The sequence below is a fragment of the Lissotriton helveticus genome, chromosome 11 (genome assembly GCF_964261635.1).
Source record: "Lissotriton helveticus chromosome 11, aLisHel1.1, whole genome shotgun sequence".
Taxonomy (NCBI): Eukaryota; Metazoa; Chordata; class Amphibia; order Caudata; family Salamandridae; genus Lissotriton; species Lissotriton helveticus.
Genome location: NC_136072.1, coordinates 1,192,826,279 through 1,192,851,771, shown reverse-complemented (window position 1 = coordinate 1,192,851,771; position 25,493 = coordinate 1,192,826,279). Strand labels below are relative to the sequence as shown.

General features: G+C 46.6%; 1 protein-coding gene across 1 annotated transcript in view; it reads left to right on the top strand.

The window, feature by feature from the left end:
* Window positions 1–25,493, top strand: part of GLT1D1 (glycosyltransferase 1 domain containing 1) — a 323,118-nt gene that overhangs the window by 51,908 nt on the left and 245,717 nt on the right. The window contains exons 3-4 of the mRNA XM_078666355.1: window positions 12,032–12,137; window positions 22,611–22,662. Of these exons, the coding sequence (XP_078522481.1) occupies window positions 12,032–12,137; window positions 22,611–22,662 (158 nt within the window). The remainder of the gene's footprint in view (window positions 1–12,031; window positions 12,138–22,610; window positions 22,663–25,493) is intronic.

The window sequence follows — 25,493 nt, the reverse complement described above, 5'->3', positions numbered from 1 at the left end:
ATGTGACAGGTGCTCCAGAACCTGGTACGCAAGAATCACGGCCGATGCTCTGAAGCGAGCGTGACAGGTGCTCCAGAACCTGGTGCACAAGAATCACAGCTGATGCTCTGAAGAACACTTGAGAGGTGCTCTAGAACCTGGTGCACAAGAATCACAGCCGATGCTCTGAAGAGTGCATGGCAGGTCCTCCAGAACCTGGTGCGCAAGAATCACGGCCGATGCTCTGAAAAACACTTGAGAGGTGCTCTAGAACCTGGTGCGCAAGAATCACGGCCGATGCTCTGAAAAGCACGTGACAGGTGCTCCAGAACCTGGTGCGCAAGAATCACGGCCGATGCTCTGAAGAGTGCATGGCAGGTCCTCAAGAACCTGGGGCGCAAGAATCACGGCTGATGCTGTGAAGAGCGCATGACAGGTGCTCCAGAACCTGGTGCGCAAGAATCGCCGACTGATCCTCTGACGAGTATGTGACAGGTGCTCCAGAACCTGGTACGCAAGAATCGCCGACTGATCCTCTGACGAGTATGTGACAGGTGCTCCAGAACCTGGTGCGCAAGAATCACGGCCGATGCTCTGAAGAGTGCATGGCAGGTCCTCCAGAACCTGGTGCGCAAGAATCACGGCTGATGCTGCGAAGAGCGCATGACAGGTGCTCCAGAACCTGGTGCGCAAGAATCGCCGACTGATCCTCTGACGAGTATGTGACAGGTGCTCCAGAACCTGGTGCGCAAGAATTGCCGACTGATCCTCTGACGAGTATGTGACAGGTGCTCCAGAACCTGGTGCGCAAGAATCGCCGACTGATCCTCTGACGAGTATGTGACAGGTGCTCCAGAACCTGGGACGCAAGAATCACGGCCGATGCTCTGAAGCGAGCGTGACAGGTGCTCCAGAACCTGGTGCACAAGAATCACGGCCGATGCTCTGAAGCGAGCGTGACAGGTGCTCCAGAACCTGGTGCACAAGAATCACGGCCGATGCTCTGAAGAGCGCATGGCAGGTTCGCTAGTACCTGGTGCACAAGAATCGCCGACTGATCCTCTGACGAGTATGTGACAGGTGCTCCAGAACCTGGTACGCAAGAATCACGGCCGATGCTCTGAAGCGACCGTGACAGGTGCTCCAGAACCTGGTGCACAAGAATCACAGCTGATGCTCTGAAGAACACTTGAGAGGTGCTCTAGAACCTGGTGCGCAAGAATCACAGCCGATGCTCTGAAGAGTGCATGGCAGGTCCTCCAGAACCTGGTGCGCAAGAATCACGGCCGATGCTCTGAAAAACACTTGAGAGGTGCTCTAGAACCTGGTGCGCAAGAATCACGGCCGATGCTCTGAAAAGTATGTGAGAGGTGCTCTAGAACGTCGTGCGCAAGAATCACTGCTGATGCTCTGAAGAGTATGTGAGAGGTGCTCTAAAACCTGGTGCGCAAGAATTACGTCCGATGCTCTGAAGAATGCATGGCAGGTCCTCCAGAACCTGGTGCGCAAGAATCACGGTCGATGCTCTGAAGAGTATGTGAGAGGTGCTCTAGAACCTGGTGCGCAAGAATAACGTCCGATGCTCTGAAGAATGCATGGCAGATCCTCCAGAACCTGGTGCGCAAGAATCAAGGCCGATGCTCTGAAGAGTATGTGAGAGGTGCTCTAGAACCTGGTGCACATGAATCACGGCTGATGCTCTGATTAGCACTTGAGAGGTGCTCCAGAACCTGGTGCACAAGAATCACGGCCGATGCTCTGAAGAGCGTGTGACAGGTGCTCCAGAACAGTTATTATATGTTCTATAGGTCAGGGGATATGTTGGAGCTTCTTTTGGAGCCTGTGTTCAGTCTTGCTGTAGCGTTGATTGAGGCTCTTAGAGGGGCCGTTGCAGCTCTGGGCAGGCCGCAGAGAGAAATACTCCTGTAGTCCATTCTTGGGATGACTAGAGCTTGTACTACCAGCTTGAAGTCCTATTCCGGCAGGAAAGGTTTCAGTTTTCTCAAAGTGTTTATCTGAAAGTTTGCTCCTTTTGTTGCGTTGCTGATGCATTTCTGCATTTCGAGGTTTCTGTCCAGTGTTATTCCCAGCGATTTCGTTGAATCAACGATGAGAGGTGGGCAGTTGAGTGCAGTGAGGTGTTTGATCCACTCTTGCATTATGGGTACTTGGACGGGAGGGGCGATTAGGAGGAATTTGGTTTTGAGGGCATTGAATTTTGGATGGTTTCCTGCCAGCCAGGTCTGGGTTTTTCTTAGAGTTGTGTTGAGCGATTTGATGTCTTCTAGGGTGTGGATCTTATGGTATAGTTGTGTGTCGTCAGCGTACATGTGATATTGAAAGTTAGACGAATAGAGAATTTCAGTGAGGGGTTCCATGAATAGATTGAACAGTGTTGGAGATAGAGAAGATCCTTGTGGGACTCCTAAAGGGACTGGGACGGGTTTGGACAGGGAGTGGTTGACCTTGAATCGTTGCGATCTGTTTTGGAGGAACGAATCAAACCAATTTAGAATTGATCCAGATAATCCCATTCTGTGTTGCAGAAGGTCTAGCAGGTTAGGGCATGTGGTTATAAAGACATCCCGTGACACTGGTGCGTGGTGGCACAGCTGCTGACCCGTGTGATCCTCGGCACACTGGCCAGTCTGAAGATTGCATGGCCTAGTGATACGCTGTGTGAGTGCCGCAGTCGGCTCTTATCAGCTTTACTGGTAACAGCGGATAATAGATCACTTCCTTCACTTCAGTGCCGGGACGGACAGGAAAGACTTTAACTTCTGGATAACATTGTGTGGTCATCACGAAAGGACAGCGTCTTGGCCTCTTTGAGTCCTTTGCCCTGCGCTCTGTGTGATAAACCCTTATAACTCCCAAGGGTGGATTATAACCCCCCCCTCCGCATTGAGGACCCTTTGCTGAGACCTTTTTGTGGTGTCTGCCGATAGCCGCGTCACTGCCTCACACTGCCCAATGTTCCATCTTCGATCTTAGTTTATGTGTAGGGTTTTCCAGGTATTAAATGTCTGCTTTGTGTTCGCTTTATCGTCCTGCAGATATTAAAAGCGATCCCTCTTACGGCTGCGCGCTGTCTGCGTTATTACAAGGGCGCAGAGCACTGCGAAGCCCTGTGACACGGCAGGTAGGCGCACAGGTCACCGCGCATAAACTGTTAGCATTGGGCCTCGTTGAGTCACAGCATTGACTATCACTCCCGGCATAATGTACATTATAAACTTTATTAAAGACCTCAGTCTCTGGCGTTTCATGCGCTTCTCTGACTCAGAGAGCAGAGGTTGAAAGGAGTACCACGGCCTCGTGCTACAGCATTTATTACCCACAGGGACTTTGAAATGGTTCGCCTGCCTCACGTTTACACTTTACAGTAACTTGTGGCAAGACGTGTCTCGTCTTCTTAATCTTAGTAACGATGAATACCCAACGAATAAAAATTTTAAACGTCACGTCTGACTTACACCCTGTCAGCAGGGGTGTCCCCCAAGGATCCGTGCTTTCACCGTAACTCTTCAACATCTACATGGAACCCCTCACCAACATACTAAAAAAAGCCAACATCCCCTTCCACCTATATGCAGACAACACTCCGATCTATCTCGAAACCTCCTCCATTGCCGACATCCAGAGACTCAACAACACTCTAAGAGAGGTTCAACTCTGGCTAACTATAAATCATCTAAAACTCAACCAAGACAAAACGGAAATCCTCCTTATTTCCAACAAAGATGAGAACCCCCAAATCTTAAAATGGCTAAAAGCTATTGATGCTCTCAACGGAAATCTCACCCTGGCGAACTCTGTAAAATCGCTGGGAATCACCCTTGACCCAAGACTCGACCTGGCAAAACACATCGAGAACTCCGCAAAAAATGCCTTCCTCAACATGAAACTACTCAACAAAATAAAACCCTTCATTCCGCACAGAGACCTCAAACAACTGACTCAATCGCTAGTGCTGTCCAGACTCGATTACGGGAACGCAACCCTCACTGGGACGGCGAAATCCCACTTAGCTCCCCTCAGAGCAACTCTCAACGCAGCAGCTAGAATGGTCACTGGAGTTAAGAATTTCGACCACATCTCACCCGCGCTCAGAGAACTAAAATGGCTGCCTGTCGAAATGCGTGCCAGCTTCAGAACCACCTGCCTTACGCACAAAGCCCTTCACACAGGGAAACCTGAATACCTGGCCTCCAAACTCAAGAAAGCCGGCCAGGCAAGGAACCTCAGGAGCACCAACACCCTACTCCTCATTCCTTTGAAAACACGCAAACAAAAAAACGCAACACAGTCCGTCGCTGGAAATGCATAAAAAATCTGGAACCCCATTCCAGTTCATATCAGGACGATCTCCTCCTTTGTAAAATTGAAGAGACAGCTCAAAGACCTCTTCCTCAATCGTGCACTCCCGAACCGATAGCTGCCGCCGAAGCTCACAAGCCAACACACAGCTGCATTCTGCTATTGGGACATTACGTCTTCTACCGCCACCCCTTCCATGAGCCCGGCCGCTACCACACCTCCCCAAATGGAGACCTGATGCAAGTTAACAAAGGAGACTCGATGCAAGCTAACAGGCACAGAACCTGTAGGCTACCTGACCGTTGTGTATCAATACTGTACATCACGCGGAATTTTCAAACTCTATGTGTATACTTTCTGCTAGACTGTATGACTCTCGAACGACGACTGTCGTAAAGCGCTCCAATACCTTCGGGTCTGGCCAGCGCTATATAAAACTTCAAAATAAATAATAGATGGTCATTATTACATTTGCATAGCGCTCCCAAGGAAGAGAATCGTCTCGGGGCACTACAGGTGGTTATTGTTCCCCTCAGGAGCGCTGTTGGATTTATTCACCCCAGTGTTTCGTGTAGGGCAGTCAGGATACCTTTCAGTTACCTTCTCAAAACTGCAGTCACAGGTATCTCACCTTTAATCCTGGGGCTAATGACACAAACCTGCAAACACCGCACCACCTCCTGGGCTCTTTGGTTTTAGGCCAGTCCACCAGGCATCCTTGGCTCGATGAATGCCCACGACCTACCTATAGGGGCAGAAATATGTTGGCTTTGGGGGATGGTTTGGGCCATTGCTCTCACTTGCTCTCTCATTGATGTTTTTAGAAGTATCCGCGGTCCCCAATATTAAAGGTACCTGGGTAACCCAAGGTATTTTTAACTTATGAGAATCCCACCATTGGTCCATTTGAACTTTATCTTAGAACTCTCCCCTTCGTTTGAGTCTATCCGGAGGTCGAGTCTGCCCTGGTGGCTCTGTCCTACCAGGGTGGGGAGAGGTTGCTGATGATGAAGCGTGACACACACTGTGTGTGAGGGTTCCTCTTCCAACAGAGCGGCTTTCCCACTTGATCTGACAGATTCTTGTGATGTCCAAATAGGGCTCGGACTTGAATTCCCAATTTGGAGGAAACGTCCTTCTTTAACTTGTGTTTAACTTGTGTTGTAATGTTTAGTTTGGGAGGACATGCGGTGGCCTCACCTTCCCTCTCCATTTGCATGTTGAATGTTGAAAATAGATATACAGAAATGTGTGCATTCCACTGCTCTCTATGCATCACTGCCCCAGTGCATCTAAATGCCTCCTCTCCTTTCCTAATGCACCCTTCCGGTGCAGCCTCTTCTTCCAGTGGCCCGCCCCTCCTGCTGCTCTTACTCACGCTTAAACCACTACCAGTGCATCTGCTCCCTCCCAAGGCTCCTACTTACCTGCTGTGCACCCTCTGTACCCAAGTGCATTAATCTCATAGCACACCCGCTCCCCTCCCAGTGCACCCGCTCCCCTCCCAGTGCACCCGCTACCCTCCCAGTGCACCCGCTCCCCTCCCAGTGCACCTGCTCCACTCCCAGTGCACCCGCTCCACTCCCAGTGCACCGACTCCCCTCCCAGTGCACCCGCTCCCCTCCCAGTGCATCCGCTCCCCTCCCAGTACACCCCTCCCAGTGCACCAGCTCCCCTCCCAGTGCACCCAATGATCTTGTGAATCTAATTAAGGGGTGGAATGAGTCAACCAACCGCTCAAGCAGAGTGTGGTCTTAAGAGGCATACGTCCGACCGGCAGGATGTTATTCCGTCGTTCCATAATAATTTTCTTCTCATTTCTGTTTTCACTCACTTTTTGCCGTAGCTGTTTTTCTGATCCCGATGAAGGCCATGATACTTTGAGAGGTCACTGCAGGCCGAAACATGTTGATCTGGTTTTGTTAATGTAGCTTTCTCTAATGTCGACAGTCTCATTACTCAGCGTATTATTTTTAATCCTGTCACAGGGTAGCTGAATAAAGTTGTTGATAGCTAGCTCTGTAGGCCGTTTTAACACGTTCACATGCACCTCAGCACTGCACATCACACTTATTCATACACCACGCTCACATAGGATTTTTAGGGCAAACTATGTGCTGAAAACATCCCTGAGCTCCTCCCTCGTAGAGAGGGGATGGTAGCCCGCGCCAAGACCAGGCTCTTGACGCGAGGAGGCACCCCTATGATGAAGCATGACACCTCTGGTGTGTGAGGAGAACCGTCCTTAAAAAGGGATATTCCCCTTCCTCGCCCCCGTTTTTGGTGTTTTGGTGTACGGTTTATGTAGTCTACATACTTATCAGACCTGCACCTTGGACCCGTGGGCTCGTTGTGTGTTAGATATTACGAGTGGGGAGTGTGCCAACGCAGGTCCTTAAACCTCCTCTAGGCCCCCTTTTTGTGTGAGACATTGCTCTTAAGGGGTGCCTGCGTGGAGCCTGGACGACATGGAGTAGGACGTTACCAGCATTCAGATGCGAGAGGACGAGAGCTTGAACAGTAGTTCTTAAGTCGCAGTCCGGAAGCTGGTACCAGGCTACCAATTGTTTTTGCCAATATGTTCTCTGATGGTAAGGTTGTTATCCACCGGCACTCGAAAGCTGGGGTTCAAAGTTGCCAATGTTCGTGCCACTGAGACAGGTTTGCAGTGTTTCTTGCTTATTGTCTTCGCAGAATAACAGGAATTCCATCCGGTTGGTTTTAGCTTCAGGTAGACACTGGACATCAGGTTTGGTTGACGTGCAGACAGCGTTTGAGGTGTTGGATGCCCGAAGCAGAGGAGACGTTGAAGTAGAGTTGTGTATCATGGATGCTCGAGGCTCGTATCTTTGAGTAGATCCCTGGGGGGCACCAGATTGCGATTGAAGATGGCGTAGAATGTTATCTAGCTCTGGGGGATCCCTTATCTTTCGTCCTTCTTGCGGTGACTTCATTTTGGAAGACATTAGAGCTCCTCCGTCTGATGACTTCAATAGTGTAGATAAGTTTGTTTAGTGGAATGGTTGTCGTGCATGGATAGTTTTGAACCGTAAGTCAGCCGCGTACAGTGTCAGGAGAGTTACTGCTGTAGTTACTTGACTCCTGTTCACAGATCCACCTTCTTCAGTTCGTTCTGGACTAGAAACCTTTTTCATTCCAGGACCACATTTTGTACAGGTGACTTTACTACACATTTGAATCCACTGACTACAGCTCTCAGCATCGCACAGGAGAGGCCGTTAAATATATATGTGACACACCCTTTTCTGGCGACGTTCATTACGAAGCCCGTTGATGTTGTGTAAACCTGGAGTGGTTGTGGTTGGGTTGTCAGTAGAGCAGACTTCCTTCATTCGTGTGTCACGCAGGCCCGGCTCCAGGAATTTTTATTCGAGTAAGCCCAGGGTGCATTCGGGTGGGCCACTGGGGACCCAATTTGTCACTTATATGTCAAGCCAGACCTGCTTCAGGGCCCTCTTTTATCTCTCCTTAGTCTTACAAGGCCCAGTAAAACACATTATTTTCTTTCCAAATCTCTTGCTATATGTTATCACTCCTCAAAAAGTGTTTTTTCCATGTTCAGTCCTTCTGATGGGAAGAGGAGGTTTCTGAGGTGGGAGTATCAGGCAAGTGACACTTCTCGGGCTCTCCCTCATGACCTCCTCCTCGGATTCCCTCACTGCCACCCTCCACCAGCGCCCCTCATCTCTCTGTAGCCCCTCTCTCATATGCATTTCTTTTGTTGTATAGCGCTACTCATATCAGTGTAGGTTGTCACAGTGCTTTACATTAGGCACACATTATACAGATATCTACAATAAGGAGCTCAGAGGGTATAACAAAAGAAACGGGTTGCCCTCCACTCATAAATCATATCAAACAACAAAACCCGTTCTCTATGGCAAAAATAATCGTGTGTAGATCACTTTTATTCCCTACTCTACGAAGTGTGTGCATTACTTACAATTTTTGCAAAACAAACCTAATTCCTTTCTTGTGGTTATTTGCAGCACTTCCATGCCATTTCACTTATAAAAACTCTTATCCAATGACAGTCCCTCTAGTGGAGGATTGATACTGAGTGGCTGCTATATCTTTTCAAATCCCTCCTCCCACCTAAAATAGTGGTGAAAAAAATGTGTGAAAAGACAAAGTGACACCTCACGGGCGCACCACCAAGGGGGTAACTGGCAGGTACTCACCAGATAAGCCCACTTCTCTCATCATCGGCAGTCACTTTGTCTAAAATAAACGAGTGTCCAAAAGAAAAGAACAACAGGAGACCGTGCAAGTGCAAAAGAGTGATTCTAAACTACACTCTATGATAGTGACAAAAAAAGGAGTATTTAAAATTGACAGGCACACCTTACACCTGATAACTTTATTCTTCACTGGGGGTGAACTGTCAAATTAAAAATGTGAAAAGGTAGCTATTCATGCATACCCATTTTCACATGCCAACATGTTTCATTGTCTATAGTTTCCGGCAAATTCTTCAGGGCTAGACAACTTGTCACAGCACGGAAGTTGGACACATCAAGCTAGAAAGACCTGATTAAGCTTTGGTTTCTCATACCAGCCTCAGGTCATCACAGCTCCTAAAGTGAGCCCTGCTTTTCGATTGCGCTCTGATCGTTATATCAATCAATACGGGACTCAGTAAGCGTGACGTCTCATCCTGACAGACGTCGTGATTTAAAGCATTCCCCAGTGGGTAGGGGTCGGCTTTACTGATAAAAATGTACATCTGCCCAAACAAACTCTTTTTAGCCACATTAGAATAATGAAAGACTGGGGAAGTTCTGACTATATTACAACACAAAAAAGCTAAGTTCTAACTATACCATTCAGGTTTGCATGCAGCTCTTTCATGACAGTTCATAGGTCACTGACCTATGATAGGATTGTAACTTATGAACTGCAAATAACACAAGAATCTCTGTGACAAAGGCAGTAACCCACTGAGTTATCCACATAAAATACAGTTTATCTGCATTTCAAAACTACCAACAGACAAAGGATTGTCAGGATCATTAATCACCACTTATCTGGACATTTCTATTGTTGTCATCCATGGCAGAGCACAACTGTTTAAATAAAGCATACAGGAAGTATGTGTCTTGCTGGGCCTTCCCTGATGGTTTTAAAAAGATGCACAAATAGCCAGACATTCTCTCACCTGCTCGGTTCTTAGTCACAGCCCGATCTGATAAGAAGCTACAGGGCCAGGAAAGGTGAATCCGGAGAAACTCACTTTTTTTCTACATCATGGAATTGAAATGGAAATATCCACACAGCAGAACGGTTAAGATTACCCGGCGTCAAAGAGAGGATTTGTCCCCTTCGCCATGGCCATATTGTACCTGCTCGAGTGGGCGGGGTCACAGTCCACCTTTCTAAAAGGAGATGCGTGATTAGGGTGCCTGTGAAAGAGAGCCCAGGCCCAATCACGCAACTCCCAGAACAGGAAGAAAAACAATGTTCGGAGGAACGTTTTAACCCCTCCCATGCTGGTGACGAACCCCAGCCGTCACGCCCCGCGGTGGGCGTGTGCGGATGACGGCTGGGGTTCGTCACGGCCCCGCCCTGTTCTTTTGTTTACCGCTCAGGGGAAAAATCGCGGCCGCAGCGAAGGGGTTAAATGAAAGTGGCCATTTACTACTGGCCTTCGTGTCGTCACTGCCAGGGCTCATATTTGGGTGGGCTAGGCTCATGTTTTGGTGGGCCTACCCGGTCCACACGCTAGAACCGGGCCTAGTGTCACGATTTATCTCAAGCTTTACAGAATAGCCTAACGTTCAAACGTCATTTATAGGTGCTTGACTTTGTTGCTGCCCGCAAGGAGGGCTAGCAGTTTCATCTGAAGGAGTGTAACTAGTGGCTTATAAGTTGTATGTTGACTCTGCTCCTGTGATGATACTGAGGTGGCCATCTTACTAGTTGAAAACCAGGGGTTCTTTTTCCCATTTGCTTTTAGCTGTTTTTTCATGTTTTGCCTCAGTTTGTGGCATAAGAATCTTACGCGCTGCGAAGATGTTGTCAAAGCGTGTGTGTTTGCGTTTCGAGTGCTGCCCATACGATTGCTGTTCACTAAGTGCTACGTGCAGGATGCAGGTGCAGTTCTGCTTCGCAGTCTTTTTCATGCTATCTGTCAAAGCACTATAAATTTGCATTTTGTCCTGTGAAGTAGCAGTTAAACCCATTTTTATTGGAGCACTGGTCTATTACTGTTGCACCTTTCGGCTGTTCTATTAGTCTGGGGTGATACTTTCATAGTTTGAGTCATGGATGTAATCACATCAGACCATGGATGTAATCACGTCAGATCTGGATTCTGAGGGAAGGATGCAGCTGATATCTGGTTGAAGAAGGAGGGGTACATACGCTTCAGAGCCAGGAAGGTCAGCACCATACACCTAGTTTTCTTTCAGTACAGGAAGCTTCTTGACTTTTGGATTTGAATAAAGGCATGGTTCCTTCTCTTCTCTCCAGGTGACATCAGTGGCTGACCTCTGTAGTAGTCCACTTAGTTTGTACAACTAAGGGACTGACATATTTATATCCAATCTTTTTGGCACTCATTTTCCGGTTTAATAAGTATTGAAAGCTGAGCCTTCTCTGCTGGGATTCAACTTGTGAGCAGTTTGGGCATATCTCTCCCTCTCTCTCTCTCTCTCTCTCTCTCTCTCTCTCTCATTCTCTTCTCCCTTCTCTCTCTCCTCTACGCTTTCTTTTTCTTTCTCTCTCTACTCTCTGTCTCTCTCTCTCTCCTCTTCTGTCTCTCTCTCTATCTCTATTTTTTTCACTCTCTCATTTTCTTTGTCTCTCTCCTCCCTACTGTTTCTTTATCTCTCTCTATTTCTCATTCTCTTCTCTCTCTATCCCTCTCCTCTTCTCTCTCTCTCCCCTCTCTTCTGCCTCTCACTCTCTCTTTTTCTTTCTCCCCTCTACTGTCTCTCTCTCTCTCTCTCTTCTCTCTCTATCTCTCTCTCTTCTCTGACTCTCGCTCCCCTCTTCTGTCCCTCTCTATCTGTTTTTCTTTCCCTCCTCTCTTTTTCATTTTCTCTTTCTCTCTCCCCTTTACTGTCTCTCTCCCCAATTTCTCTTCTCCTCTCTCTTTCTCTCTTTTTCTTCTCCCCTCTCTCTCCTTCTCTCTCCCCTCTACTGTCTTTCTCCTTCTCTTTTCTCTCTCTCTCTCTCTCTCTCTCTCCTCTCTATCTCTCCCCCTCTCACTCCCCTCTTCTGTCCCTCTCTATCTCTCTTTTTCTTTCTCTCTCCTTCTTTCTCTCTCCTCTCTCTCTCTCTCCTTCTCTCTTTTTCGTTCTCTCTCCCCTCTACAGTCTGTCTCTCCCCTCTTTCACTTTCTCTTCTCCCCCTCTCTCTCTTTCTCTTTCTCTTCTCCTCTCCTCTCCTCTCCTCTCCTCTCTCCACTTTGTCTTTATACATTGTTTTTTCCTGCATTCATGTTCTCAGCGTTGCACTTCGTTAGGTGTCTTACATGTGAATCTTCCCAGCAGTTTGCATTGGACCCCCCCACCGCCTCGTGCCTCTCTCTGGGGGCACGTGAGTGATTCCAGTCTCTAGACCCCCACCTCTTCCGAGTGTCAGAAGCTCCCTGAGTTTAGTTGCTTTGTTGACAGTCTTGTTTTAGTCCTCACTTTCAGTCACATAATAGACCTGCCCAGATCTATGACTGAAGGTGACCCTGGTGTGATCTGATTTCTCGATCTAGGTTCTGGGATCCCTTTTGGAGCCGTGTTTGGTGGAACCGACATTAATGAAGATATTAAAAATGAAGAGAAGTCCCGGGTGATGGGGGCTGTGCTGCAGGAGGCCAGGTAAGGCAGGTCTGTCTCTCTGTTCATGTGTGTGCTTGTGAATGTAGTGCTGGGAGCTCTTAGCCGAGTGTGAGCAGTGGTCGAAGTGGGGGAAAAAAATAAAGGAACTGTGCGGAGAATCAAAGGGCGGGAATAACCCGTGGATCGGGTCAGTGGGCGGAGTCAGAGGTGTGGCAGAAAGAGCAAAATATCCTAACTTTTAGGTCTCGTGGCGTTGACCGCGCGAAAGCGCGGTCTCACCAGAGACCTATTGTGAGCGACGCAGCTTTCCAGTAGACAGCACCTGGCCACGTGCATTTCCTCTGTGAAGGCGATTTGTGCGGGCCACGCGCACGAGAACGCGCTCGCTGTGGCCAGCTCCTGTCTCCTGGAAAGCCGTAACACACCTCCCCCTGCACGCATGCGCACACACAGAGACACACACACGAGCGCACCTACACACACACACGCACACACACATACAGAGACCCCCGCCCCCCCGCCGCCGCACACACGCGCACACACACACAAGCGCACCCCCGCCCCCCTACAACTAAGCCCCACTTACCGCCACTCCGGACTTCTGCAGCCTCCGCGGGGCTCTCCCTCGGGCATGGGAGCCCCGCGTCACCAGCACTGCTTCTCCGGCCATTCCGAAGACGGAAGTCCCACCCCACGGCAGGTTTCGGTTTTGTTCACGTCTTGAGATGGTATTTGGAAACTGAAGTAAGGTACAGAAATCGCATTTCTAAAGACAGTTCATCGCCAGACAGGAATTAAGTCCGCCGATGGGTGGGTTGGTAGAAGGTCGGGAACCCCCCGTACTTTGAGAGTGTTGGCATGTTTGCTTTTAATGCTGGGCGAGGTATGGTGGTCCCTAAAACGCTGCTAATTACTTCTTTACCTTTCATTGTGAAATGCGGACCATTGCATGTCTTTCATTTAGCCGAATGGAAGAATCCAAACTGTTCTTCTCTGTGTCTTCTAGTTTAGCTTACACTTCTCCAGTGTTTGGACAATGGTTGATCTGTCCACGCAAAAAATAAGAACCATGTGTTTGTTGTAATATAGAACTCATGAAAATGTTAGCATGTATAGATAAGAAGTTTTATAACATACACCGTGTGCGCTTAAATTACAAATCAGTATTTAAGACTGTAACAGTGTTTGCGTGTTAGTATACATTTCCTTGCTACTCCGGAAACTGCTTTTCACTGCAAAGTCATTTACATGCATCATGAAAGCGACTGAATGAGGATGCTTGCACTTTTCTTTCAAGTGGACCAATGAAATGCTGTTTAAATGCTCAGTGAGGGGAATGAATGTATGATATAGATTTCTATGCGAACCTACTTTAGTAACCAACATCACGCAAAGTGGGAACAATGAAAAAGCCAGGAAAGAAATGCGCTTATCGTATCGAACATGTTACTAATAATGGGTGTGTTTCCTGGCCGATTTAATATTTGCTCTACTATGTTAATTCCTCTGAAGAAGCTTACCCCCTTCCCCCCGCGCCCCCCCCCCTCCAAGGTGTAAACTGTGCCTATACAAGTAGATTAGTCATAATGTTGAAACTGTAGCTGCTTTAATTCTGTTGTTGTTTTTAATACTACAAATACTCTGGTACCCAAGGATGAATAGCAAAAATATTATTCACAACGTTGCTTACTATTCAGCAACATTTGACAGTTTGCAAATCATCTTTATACACCAATTCAGAGTTTGCCAACAAATTAATGCAACACATTGCCATATACAATGCCAATAGATCAAACTTTAATGCTGCGAGACCTATTGCATTCTAAATGCTTGTTAGTATTTGTTTCTTATTTCACTAACCGCTTACAACTTATTACTTTATTTCATTTAACCAATGGATACACATGAATATTTAAGGTTTAATATGAGTTATTGACATTAAAATAGATTCACAAATTGGGATACGTTTCCAATCACAGAATGTCCCAAATATCCTTAAAAGTGGAATCGCGAGCCATTTGTCTCCGAGCCGTGGAGTTTCTGTCATCAGCACTTCTCCCTTTTTCCACAAGTGCAGTTCAAACAGGAATTGTTTATAGCTCAAACGGATCAAAAGTTACTAAAAATGTGACTTGTGCTGCTGTGAGGTGGAGGGCCCTTTGCAAAGGTTGACTGTTCACCTTTCTCACTGCTGCAGTTGTATGTTCCACTGGTACTAATAAGGAAATATCTTTGCAGAGACTGTTAGCATGTGTAAAAATTTCTAAATAATAAAGTATCAGAAAATTTACAGCACCACTATTACCAGTGTAGGGTGTCAGAGCACTTTACATCGCACATATTGCACAGAAGCAATCAATCATACGTGTTTAAATCACTGTCTAGAAAATGTTACATAAGACAAAGGACTACAAGGTGTAGGAGTCACATGACAACCACACTAGTAGGCTGCATAGTTAATAGTGATTGATCTGGAGAAACACAAACTCAGAATTTAAAACGTAATACCATGGTTGGGGGTTCTCTTTAATAATCAGAATTGATTTCTACCCAAATGAACCCTTTTGTGCAACATTAGGATAATCAAAGACTGTCGAAAAAACCATAAGGCTCTAATTTATACCTTGCAGTTTGCATGCAGCTCTTACATGACAGTTAATAACTCACGGTTCTATGTTAGGATTTTAATGTATTAACTGCAAGTAACAATAGGGTCTCTCTGAGTAGATCAGTAACCCACTGACCTATTTACATTTTGTGCACTTTGTGATCTGCATGTTACATGTTCTTAGCAGCAGGCACGTTAATCCTCTGTGCTTCCTTTCCATGAGTCAAAACTTCCGCTAGACAAAACACCATCTCTCTCTACTAAGAACATTAATTACTGGAGTTATCATAACATTTTTATTGTTGCGAAAATTGTTGGAAGCCCGGAAGGAGACAGCAAGTGCTTTTAAAACCATATTATACTTGTAAACACAACGCCCCCACCTGAAGTCAGCGCCCGGTGCAGTCGCACCGCCCTACAGCCACCTGCTCCAGGGTCCTGTGACCTCCGTGACAGAGTCACTGTCACTCTAGGGTGTGCTGCTTCATAGGCCTGCCTGCAAGACTGGAGGTGAACTTCAGAATAAATTGTGGCGGACAGGGCTTCAAGGTTAACCCACATTTGCCACCGCTAGGGTACTCAAGCTAGTGCTAAGACACCAGGGCTTTTAAAATCTTGCGAAGCCTTCTAAGGTCTAGCAAAGGAATGTGCTCCCTCAAGGGGAGTGGTCTGGTGGGCTGGTCATGAAGGCTGAACCTGCTTTCACAGTTCCAAATTCAGAAACTCTGACCATAGTGCCACACCCTCTCCCTCACTGAACAGCATACTGTCCCACTGAGAGAAACTTGCACTGCACTAACCCGCTATAAACACCTGGATGGGACTCAATTCAAATTAGGCACTAGACGAGCAATATACTGGCTAAAAAAAAATGAACAACAGCCTAGAAAAAGCAAACACTCATAGGGAATGCAAGATTAAGTAAAGCATGTGAAATGTAAGCAGGAACATGGTTACCTTTTTCCTTTTACACTCATTATTCAGAAATCAATGAGTGTTTTTGCCTGGAAAGTTAAGGCCATGATTACAGGGCCCAGAAGGGACCCGCTTCAACGCCCATTGCTTATATCCTTACAAAACGTAAGCAGTATGGTTTAAAAAGACCGCATTGGTCACACAGTCGCTCTACACATTTTGTTTTCCAATTCACCCATCAAGCAGGTATTTCAGTACCTCCAGGAATGGTGCACTTTCCCACCCAGGGAAAACACTGTTGTTCAAAGAGATACGAGAAAACAAAAGCAGGGCTTCACTGGCAAACGCTGTACAGTGGCGGCGCTAATGTGTATAGGTGTGAATAAATCAATCTGGCCACCTTGCAACCACTCTGTCCTGCTTTAGTTAGTTTGTTAGTTATTTTTCATATTTTGAATGTTTTAATTCTCTCCACCCCGAGGCTGCACATTTAGAAATGGAAAAACATAATAAAAAGATGAGGTTACCAGCAAAAGTGTTTATCTGTTTTGGGTCCATTTCACAGGGGAGCAATTAAACGAAAGGAGGGCGTGTATGTGTGCCACATGTGCACACATGCACGATTCAGGGGTGCATCAAGGTGTCAATGTGACACGCTGCCACCCTTGAATATGTTCCCCCTATTACCGATTCGGTATTTACTGAATCAGTAATAGTGAATGGCTTCCCATTCATTCCTATGGGCCTCCAGGCCCATAGGAATGAATGGGAAGGTGATTCCTTATTACCGAATTGGTATTACCGATTCGGTAATACCGAATATTACCGAATCGGTAAATGTTACCAATTTATTACCTACATCACATTTACCGATTCTTAAATACTGAATCGGTAAAATTCGGTATTTAAGAATCGGTAAATTTAAATTACCTACAGCTAGCCCATAATGAGGAAGAGCGAGACAGAAAGAGAGGGAAGAGGGGGAGCAAAGAGGAGGGGGGCAGCTGCCAGCGGCAGGAGAACTGGACACTTCAAGTGGACTCAGTTTCGGGGTTATGATTCCAACTACAGTTATTAGGTAACTCTTCTCGCCCGTTATGGTACCCTCTCCGTGTTCTCGAAGCTTCTCCAGAGTTTATGAAGCGTCCACCCAAGTGTAGGCATAGACCGGGTACTGGTGCAGAGCGCCAAGTTTCATCTCATAACCGAGTATTTATCCCAAGGTGGGAAAGCTCAAGCAGCTCTCAAGGTCCCTCGGCGGACCGCGGTCTGCTGTCCAGCTCTGTCCTCCACATGTGAGGGTCTGCTGGCCTTGGGTGGTCACGGGGTGCCCAAAGAGGACTCTCCCCTCGATCCATTGGTGGCTGACACCCACGATTGACCTGCGGCAGCGTGAGTCTAGTCAAGGGCATCAGACAAGCATTGCAAGATTCTGGTGCTTATACTTGTGAACTGGTGGCCTGTGCTGCACCCCGTCCTCACCTCTCCTCACCGGCTTGGCCAGCCCCAGCCCCAGGACCATGAGGCCTTGTGCCCTGGCCCTTTCCTGTGCAGGGAAGGCTGCCCTGAGACCAGAACCGCTTGGCCCATGTCTACGGCTCGGTGGGTTCTGTAGATATTGACTTTCTTACTTGAGGTTCTCCCAGCCCTGCATTCTAGTTTCTAGTTGGAATTTGTAGCCAAGCTCCCTGGGTGCTTTCTCCCCAGAGTGCTCTATTTGTTATGGACTTGTGTGTTGTTGTGATGAGACTGCGCCCTGTGCTCCTCGGCGATACAGAGTGCGCACGCGCTCCCTAAATATGAGGTACACACACTTGACTTTTTGAAGTTTTAACTTGGGCCATAACACGTTGGCACAGGAAATGCAGCAATCAATGGAAGCTAAGTGCCATATGTGGACTTTGCTGCATTTATACACCACAGACATAGATGCCTGTAGTGCTGGGCTCCAGAGAGCACCATCGCGGCCTGGCTGGCACGGAGCTTGGAAAGCACTGCAGTAACATGGCAGGGGAATAACGTTCATAAGACATTTCTAAGTCTGCCCTGTTAGTCTTATCCCATCCTCGTCGCCATAAATATTGTAGTATTCAAGTCCACACACAGTAGATGATGTTAAGTTGTTTATTAGCAGATAAGTAGATAAGATGGTACAGCCCCACCAGGGCATCCAGCATGATGCTCAGCCCAATGCCAACTGAAGGCCTCGGCCCACAGATTCCCAACATCCTATTGCGCATCATGGCAGCAGCATTCTACAGGCTGGGCTAGTGATGGAGAAAACATGCATATTAAATAAACATGGTGCAAGGATACTACATTAAGGCATATTAAATATTGAAGAAAAGTAAGCCCCAAGTGAAGGGGTGCCAGAAGTGCGTTATCACCTTGTAGGGCAAGCTATGTTTTCCACTGTCGGCTCTGTTATGTTTAAAAGCATATTTTTATAAGTTCACGAATCCCTCAGACGCGCAGTATTTACCGGAACTAGAATTACTCCTTCGGTTTCGGGAAACATCCTAATTTTGCAGCAGTGTTTTCTCCCTGGAAGCAAGGGCGCTGAGAGGTTTCATATCAGAGGCTTTCAAGGAGCAAACGTGTCTGATTCGTGGCGGTAGGGCATCTGACAGTCCCCTGGATCTGTCCCGACACACATGTGTCCAGTGACAATTTGTGACCCCTTTCACATCGCATGTGTCGGGTGCAGAGCAACGAGGATCAAAACAGAGCGATTTCACTTGAGGCCGAAAAGGTGCTTGAATGGGGCTCTTGTTTGGACAATGATAGGAGCTAGAATCGGCCAATCATCACTTATGCAGATCAGGTGGTTCGATGAAGCCCCTGACGTAAAACTTAATTGTGGAAGATGTATGTCGGAGGCATTCCCTTTCAATCGAAGGACTACGCGGGGGGCCTGTACCCACCGCTGCTACTCTTATAGGCGCTAGATCCGCACGGGCCATACTCTAGGGGTGGGCGGAATTTGCGTAATTGCGTTACGCAAAACTCCACGAAACGGTAAAAAATCTCCGCGAACACGTGGAATTGCTTGTTTGCGATACTTTTTTCCTGTTTGCAATTGCTGTTTGCGTGCTCGGGGGGAAATATCTCGCAAATACGCATTTTGAGAACACGAACAAGTAAAAAATTTCACGAAGTCGCATAATGCTGAATTTTGGGCAATTTCGCGTTCTCCGCGGAACGCGAAATTACCCAAATTCTGCGAGCGGAACAGAATTTACCGCCCAGGCCTACCATACTCCCAGACGCTAGCGTAAAAGGGATTCCTACAGATGCAGGAGTAAAAAAGATGGTCTATATGCCAACAACTTCTTGCTCACTCTTTCCCGGCCACTGTCCTCGATCGATACCGTCTTTGATGTACGGCGTAGATAGATTCTCCCAATGTCGGGTTACAAATGTAATTGGAATAAAAGCGAGCTAATGGAAAAGGGATTATTGGGGACTACTCTGGATGCCAAACAACATGGAATATTTGGGGACGGGGGGGTTACAATAATACGAGATTAAAACACTTGGCCAGGGGCAATCTTTACACCTCTTTTTAAGAAGGTGAGTGATAATTTACAAAGTTGGAAGTCCCTGGGCATTTGTTTGTGGAGCCAGGGTATCATTTATAAAACTGAAAGTAACACTAAGGCCTAATTCCCTTCTTGGGGTGTTTGCTGTGCCTGTCCCTTGAACCCTATGAGGCGCCATTGATACTTCCTCTAAAAATGTGTTTTTAGGAAACACCAAGCCACGAAACCAAATGTCCAACTGTACGCCTTCTCGAAATATGGATTATTGAGAGCGCCCGATCTGAACTCTTAGGATGTAGCTGTTAGACGTGCACCACCAGCCGTATAGTTCTGAATAAATTCCACAGCACCAGCCCAGTTGTTAATAGAAGGCACTAATTGCGGCACCGGACCATAGAGACATAATTTAGGGGAGTTCTAGGGCCCCTTCAGGAGCAGATAACCCCATACGGATGTCCTCTACTCATGTGTGGCGAACAATACATAAACAACTCCATATACGTCCATATATTCCTGCTGGAACCCCAATATGGAGAAACAAGACCTTGTAGATGGGTGATTCCCCAATCTGGTTGAACCCATGGGCGGATTCAGTGATGTGCGATGGACACGACTTATTACAAGAAGGTAGACGACATTTATTTATGGATCCCCGGCATGAATAAAATCTACCCTGCTCTCCCTTCCCTGCTTCTACCCCCTCCCCACGTCTTTTGAGGTTCACCTACACGAGAGAAGGTCATACAGGTGAGTACTGTTGGGGTGATGCGTTACGATTATGAAGGATTTGTTCTTTAAACCTATGCCGGAGGGTGTGAGACAGTCCTGGCAAATGTTACCGGACGGTGAATATGCGTTTAAGGACTGCGAAAGGATGTTTGAACACCGAGGAGGTCTAAAGGAGGTCAGACTTGAATTCACCGCCTTTAATTTCACCCGTGCTTGGCACTGGACTCTGTAAAGGTTGTTTACATATAAGGCTCCCTGTTTTCTGTTTTGACTGATTTTTACAGATAAATACAGACAGAAAACATTTATTTTCTTGTCTGTATTTATTTTTAAATATGGATAAAAACGGAAGTTGGGTTGCTTTTTGAGTAATTCTAAATACTGTCTGACATGACTGCCAGGCCAGTAGCTGTGTAGATGAATAGGTAAGGTGATTAAAAAAGAAAGGAATTTTAGTAAAGAGGCTTCAACAGCACAAGGTTAATACTGAAATGTGCAGATTTTCATATAGGTGCATTGATTTATCTTCTCTGGGTGTTTGTCACCCAGAGAAGATAAATTCCGCACCAGGATACTAATTTTAGTAATAGAGTGCGCTATAAAAGTTTTTATATCATATCACAGCATTGAAACCTGCAGAGATTCAAGCATGATTGCATATTTATTGGTTAAATAAATGTGGAAATGTACTAATTTTAGTTTAATTTTTCCACAAAACCAAAAAGAAATATGGATAAATACAGATAAAATTAACAAAAAATAAATATGGATAAATACAGGCGGAAATGTCCAAAAAATAGATACCATAAAACCGGGAGCCCTGTTTACATATAACCCGAGTCCTAACTGCACATTATTCATATTGGCTGGGACCTCAGAAAGGAAATGGAAGCAAGTTTGAGGAACCTGATTGGTGTTGGGGAGACTAGGGGGGAGTGGTTTTTTTCTAAGGTTTTGTGGGTTCTTGGGGATCCCTGCAGAGATTTACCTCTTGGACACATGAGGTTGGAGAAGAACTCGCTCAGGTACTTAGTTATTGATCCTGGTGGGTGTTGCGGATTTCGCAGAACCGGCCCATTGAACGTGGAGAGCGATACAGCCTTCCGCGTCCAGAGCCAATGTCCCTCCGCAGTATCTCCGCTGCTGCTATTCATCACGCAGTCATTAAAACAACAATTGATTTTTGTTCCTCCATTGATTGCGCCGGAGCAGTCAGAAAGGTGCGTGGATTGTGGATTCCTCTCCTGCGCGATACACGGCGAAACTTCATAAAACGAAATATTGAACGGTGCAGGGCTGTATAATGAGCATTTCATTTTTAATTAAATTCCTTTGCATGGAGCTGTGCTCCTCAGGGAAGACTCCTGCGTTTATACGGGTTGTCTCTATAGGAATCCAATTTTTTCCCCGGGCAACATTGTTTGGGTCCTAACGATCACCAGCAGGTAGGTACATCCATGCCCGCAGGTGAGTGGCACACAGTCCTGTGCTCTGCAGCAGTGGGTCATGATGCATGCCTGTGTCTGGCTTTGTCGTCACACAGTCACCAGCCTCTCCATGCTGTACTGCCCGGCTCCTGGACTTCCATGAGCACGCCATCAAGGCTTGCACCGTCTCCCCTCCTGTAGACCTGGAATAGAAGAGTCCCAACCCTCACCAGAGGCTGCACCCAGCCTTTCTTCATCAGGCAGCCAAGTAGCTGTAACTACCACAAGAGAACCAAGACCCTTGGAAGATACTGACAGGAGCCTAACTGACCCCCACTGCATTGGTCCTCTCCAGAAACAGAGGAACCTGTCAAGTTATTCCAGATCGCATCCCAATCCATCGTGGCCTGGTAGTTCGGGCTGGACTGTTTCCATTGGATCAGGATCAAGACTGATTTGCATATGTCTGGGTCCAAACTCAAGTGGGATGTTGTGCGAAAAATAACAAGGGACTTTGATGTGGCCCGAGTAGTTACCAGTGGGTGAGATTTATTCAAGAATGAAATCCATCACTTTTTTGTATACTTTAGTGCAACGCCCTTAGTGGGACGTGTATGCGCAGACATGGGTCCCGTGCACACTGTGGCACTAGAACTTACCTGTACTCGACTGATGAGCCCATAACTAGGGCAAATCCGGTCCTGGGCTGCTTGTGTTCTGCTTCAGAGAGGGCCTGACTTGTCAGTTCTGGGGTGGATTGTTCCTATTGTGCATGAGATCTGATTTGTATATCGCGGGGTCCAAACTGAGGAGGTCTGGAGGGCAATGGATTGGGATGTGGCCTGAGTAATTACCAGTGAGTGAGATTGATTCAATCACTCCATCCCTCACTCTCTTGTATACTTCAGTGCTTCAGGAGTGCAGCAAGAGTAGAGGGCTCGGTGACCGATGACTGAGGACCAGAGTGAACTCCAACGCTGCCAGCTTTTTTTTTTTTTTTTTTAAGAGTTTTATATAGCACGAACTTGACCCGAATCGGGTATCAGAGCGCTTTACATAGCACCAGTTGCATTACATGAGGACACATTCATTTTTGTTAGGCACGGGGTGATTACGTGATTTTCCCAGAATCACAGGATGTTCAGCGTCATTGCCGAGACTCGAACCCGGTTTCCCAGATTCGAGGTCGACCGCCCTAGCCGTTAGGCCAACTCCTCTCCCCAATGAATGCTCTTCTCCTTCAGACATACTGATCAGTCCCCTTCCTTAACTCCACTCTCTTTCTTCCTAGGTTTGCGGTGGCGTTCACCTGCCAGATGAAAGAGGCGGCAGACACGCAATGGGTAAGTTTTTATGAATTAGTTATATGATCCAAAGAGCATGTTATGTTCGGTGGTTGGTATTTTTGGTTTTCTGTGCTTCTGTGAGTCTATTGTGTTATAGTTGTGTTAAAGAATGCTTCGCTCAGCCGTAGTGACGCGTGATTAGAGGGTACACAGCTCTTCCTAATCCCTTGAAGGCGATGTACCTGCATGGTTGCTTAGATGTCTCTGTTGGATGTAAAGCAGCTCGTGGTCCCTTATTAAGGATGTTTTTGGGGTGTTGACGTGTGCAAGGAGATCGAAGACTGAACCAATGGAACTACGTGTTCAGCGATAAGGACAACTGTAGAGCATCTAATGAGGGGGTAGAGTAGACGGGCATCACAGCAGGCTAGGATTATAAACCAGACTTGGTGCATTCCTGGTGCCCCCTCATAATAACGATGACCATATACAACCATGGACTGGATTGGCTCTGGTCTCTTGTCTGTTGGGTGCTTTGAAGCCGAGGCTCAAGGGTGCTCTAGTTATTGAGTCCTGGAAGATGATTGGATCAGGATTCCTACCTGTAAGCCCCCATGACTCCCAGCGCACTCCCGTCTCTCACAGGAGTCTGTCTTCGCCAGACTGAGCACAAGCGCATGAAAGGCAGCGCCTGCGGGGTACAGGTGCTCTCTTAGGCTTCTGTTAAGAAACAAAACACACAGAAAACCAAGAGCTGAAACCGAGGTATAAAGGCAGAGGGGGTGAGTGACTGGGGATAAACCTACACTCCTATGGCCGCCAGCAGGACATGGACGCCTCTGCTACCTGGAGCACCCACCCTCACGCTCATACCAGGTCAACGACAGACTACACCATTAACGAAGAGCTCCCAGCGGGAAGAGTTTCTGTTGGGTGCACTATACAATACCCCGTTACGTCTCTGGTGCTAAGAATAAATCAGGATTGAGGTCTATAAGTAACACTTGAATAGCATCAGGATTTATGACCAAGGTAACAATTCAAACAGAGTTAAAATGCAAATAGAAGCATAGGTGTGGATGGAGAAAATTATCAGAAACTGAAGACTGAAGTATAAATCTGTAGTAAACAGGAGTTACAAAGCTGCCTGGCTCTTGTGGGTGTGGGCTTTGTGGGGTCATCGTAGTATCCTGTGCTGGGGAGGAGACGCACTAAACATGTGCTGGAGTGCACGTGCTGCGGCCATCTTAGATTGGGATGGACCCTCAGACTAGATGCAACGTGGTGTGGCCATGTTAGTTTGGGAGAGTTCCTGAGCTAACTGCAGACTGTGGTGTGGGATAGAGTACCCTGTCCTTGAAATGTGACTGAGAAATGTCTGCCATAGTTGTTGGGCCCTGGTGCCCTGGCAAAACAGCTATTGATTCCTCACCACAGAACCATGTATGGCTGGGAGCCTGGGCAGGTGGCTGCTGCCTGACCTCAGTACCACAGATGTGGTCGGTTATTGTATTGTATTGTAATTGCATTTATATAGCGCCTACTATCCATGACGAGTCATCAACACGCTTTTTCGGAGAGTAGCACGCTACTCCAGAACCCATAAAGGATTAATATAATGAAATATGAAAGTAATTTGAGTGATGGATATGTTAGTTATTTGGATTGAGAAGGATAGCGGATGGATAGAAGAGGGAAAAAGGTTTGCATTTATATAGCACGTGCTACCCCTGATGAGGTGTTGAAGCTCTTTTTGGTGAGTAGCACGCTACTCTGGAACCCAAACAGGATTACTGGGAATTAGTATATGGAAAAAAACATGAATTTGAGTGGTGGAAATGTTAGTCTGTTATTTGGATTGAAAAGGAATAGTGGAGGGTAAAAAAGGGAAGGGTCCAGATTTTTTTGGGGGGGTGGGCGGGGGGGTTTATAGCCATGAGAGGGGGTTTGGGATGAGTACAGGGGAGGTGGAGGGGAGTTAGTATGGGGAATATGAAATGAATTTGAGTGGTGGAGATGGTATTCTGTTTTTTTGGATAGTGGAGGGATAGAAGAGGGAAGGAGGGATAGAAGAGGGAAGGGTCTAGAAACTTTTTTTGTTTGAGTTCATAGCAGTAGGCGGGCCTGGGGTGAGTAAAGGGGAGGTGTAGGAGGAAGAGTGAGAGGTAAGGGTTTAGAAAGGCCTGTTTGGTAAATCTGAATAGTAAAATAGGTATGAGATAATGCGAGGAGGGGCAGAGGAGGGAAATGTCTAGAAAGGGTTATCCTTGGGATCATGGTAGTGGCATGGGCCTGGGATTAATGAGAGAGTGGAGGTAGATGATATATTGATAGAGGTATAGGGTGAGAAATAGGGTAGTGCATTTGATATGCTGAATTAGAATAAAAGTAATACATATATAGATACATACGTACTTGAAAGGTATATATATGCATAAGGAAGGTAATATATGTAGATTAAAGATGCATTTGATAAACTTAGGCTTTCAAGTGTTGTACTTAATTATTTTTTTATTTGTAATTCAATAGTGAAGCAATTGTACATACATAGTTATGATAAAAGATTTACTTATTTATGCAGTCACCTACATACATGTTAAAAACGTAGATTAATGTAACTATCCGTAATATGTAGATTTGTTAAGCAGAACTAACAAATATCTATATTTTTAAAAACATACTTATTATACATGTTTATACAAACCAATGCACAAATATAGATACATATTTATAGTCTATAATCTATAAATGTGCAAATGTGCGATTTATAAACGTTTGTAGAATTGATGGCTGTTGGTGGGCGGGGCACGCCACACCACCCACCCTTCATTCCTTTACACTATGCAATACTATTAGCCAATGACTTGCATATGTGAATTGTTTGCCAC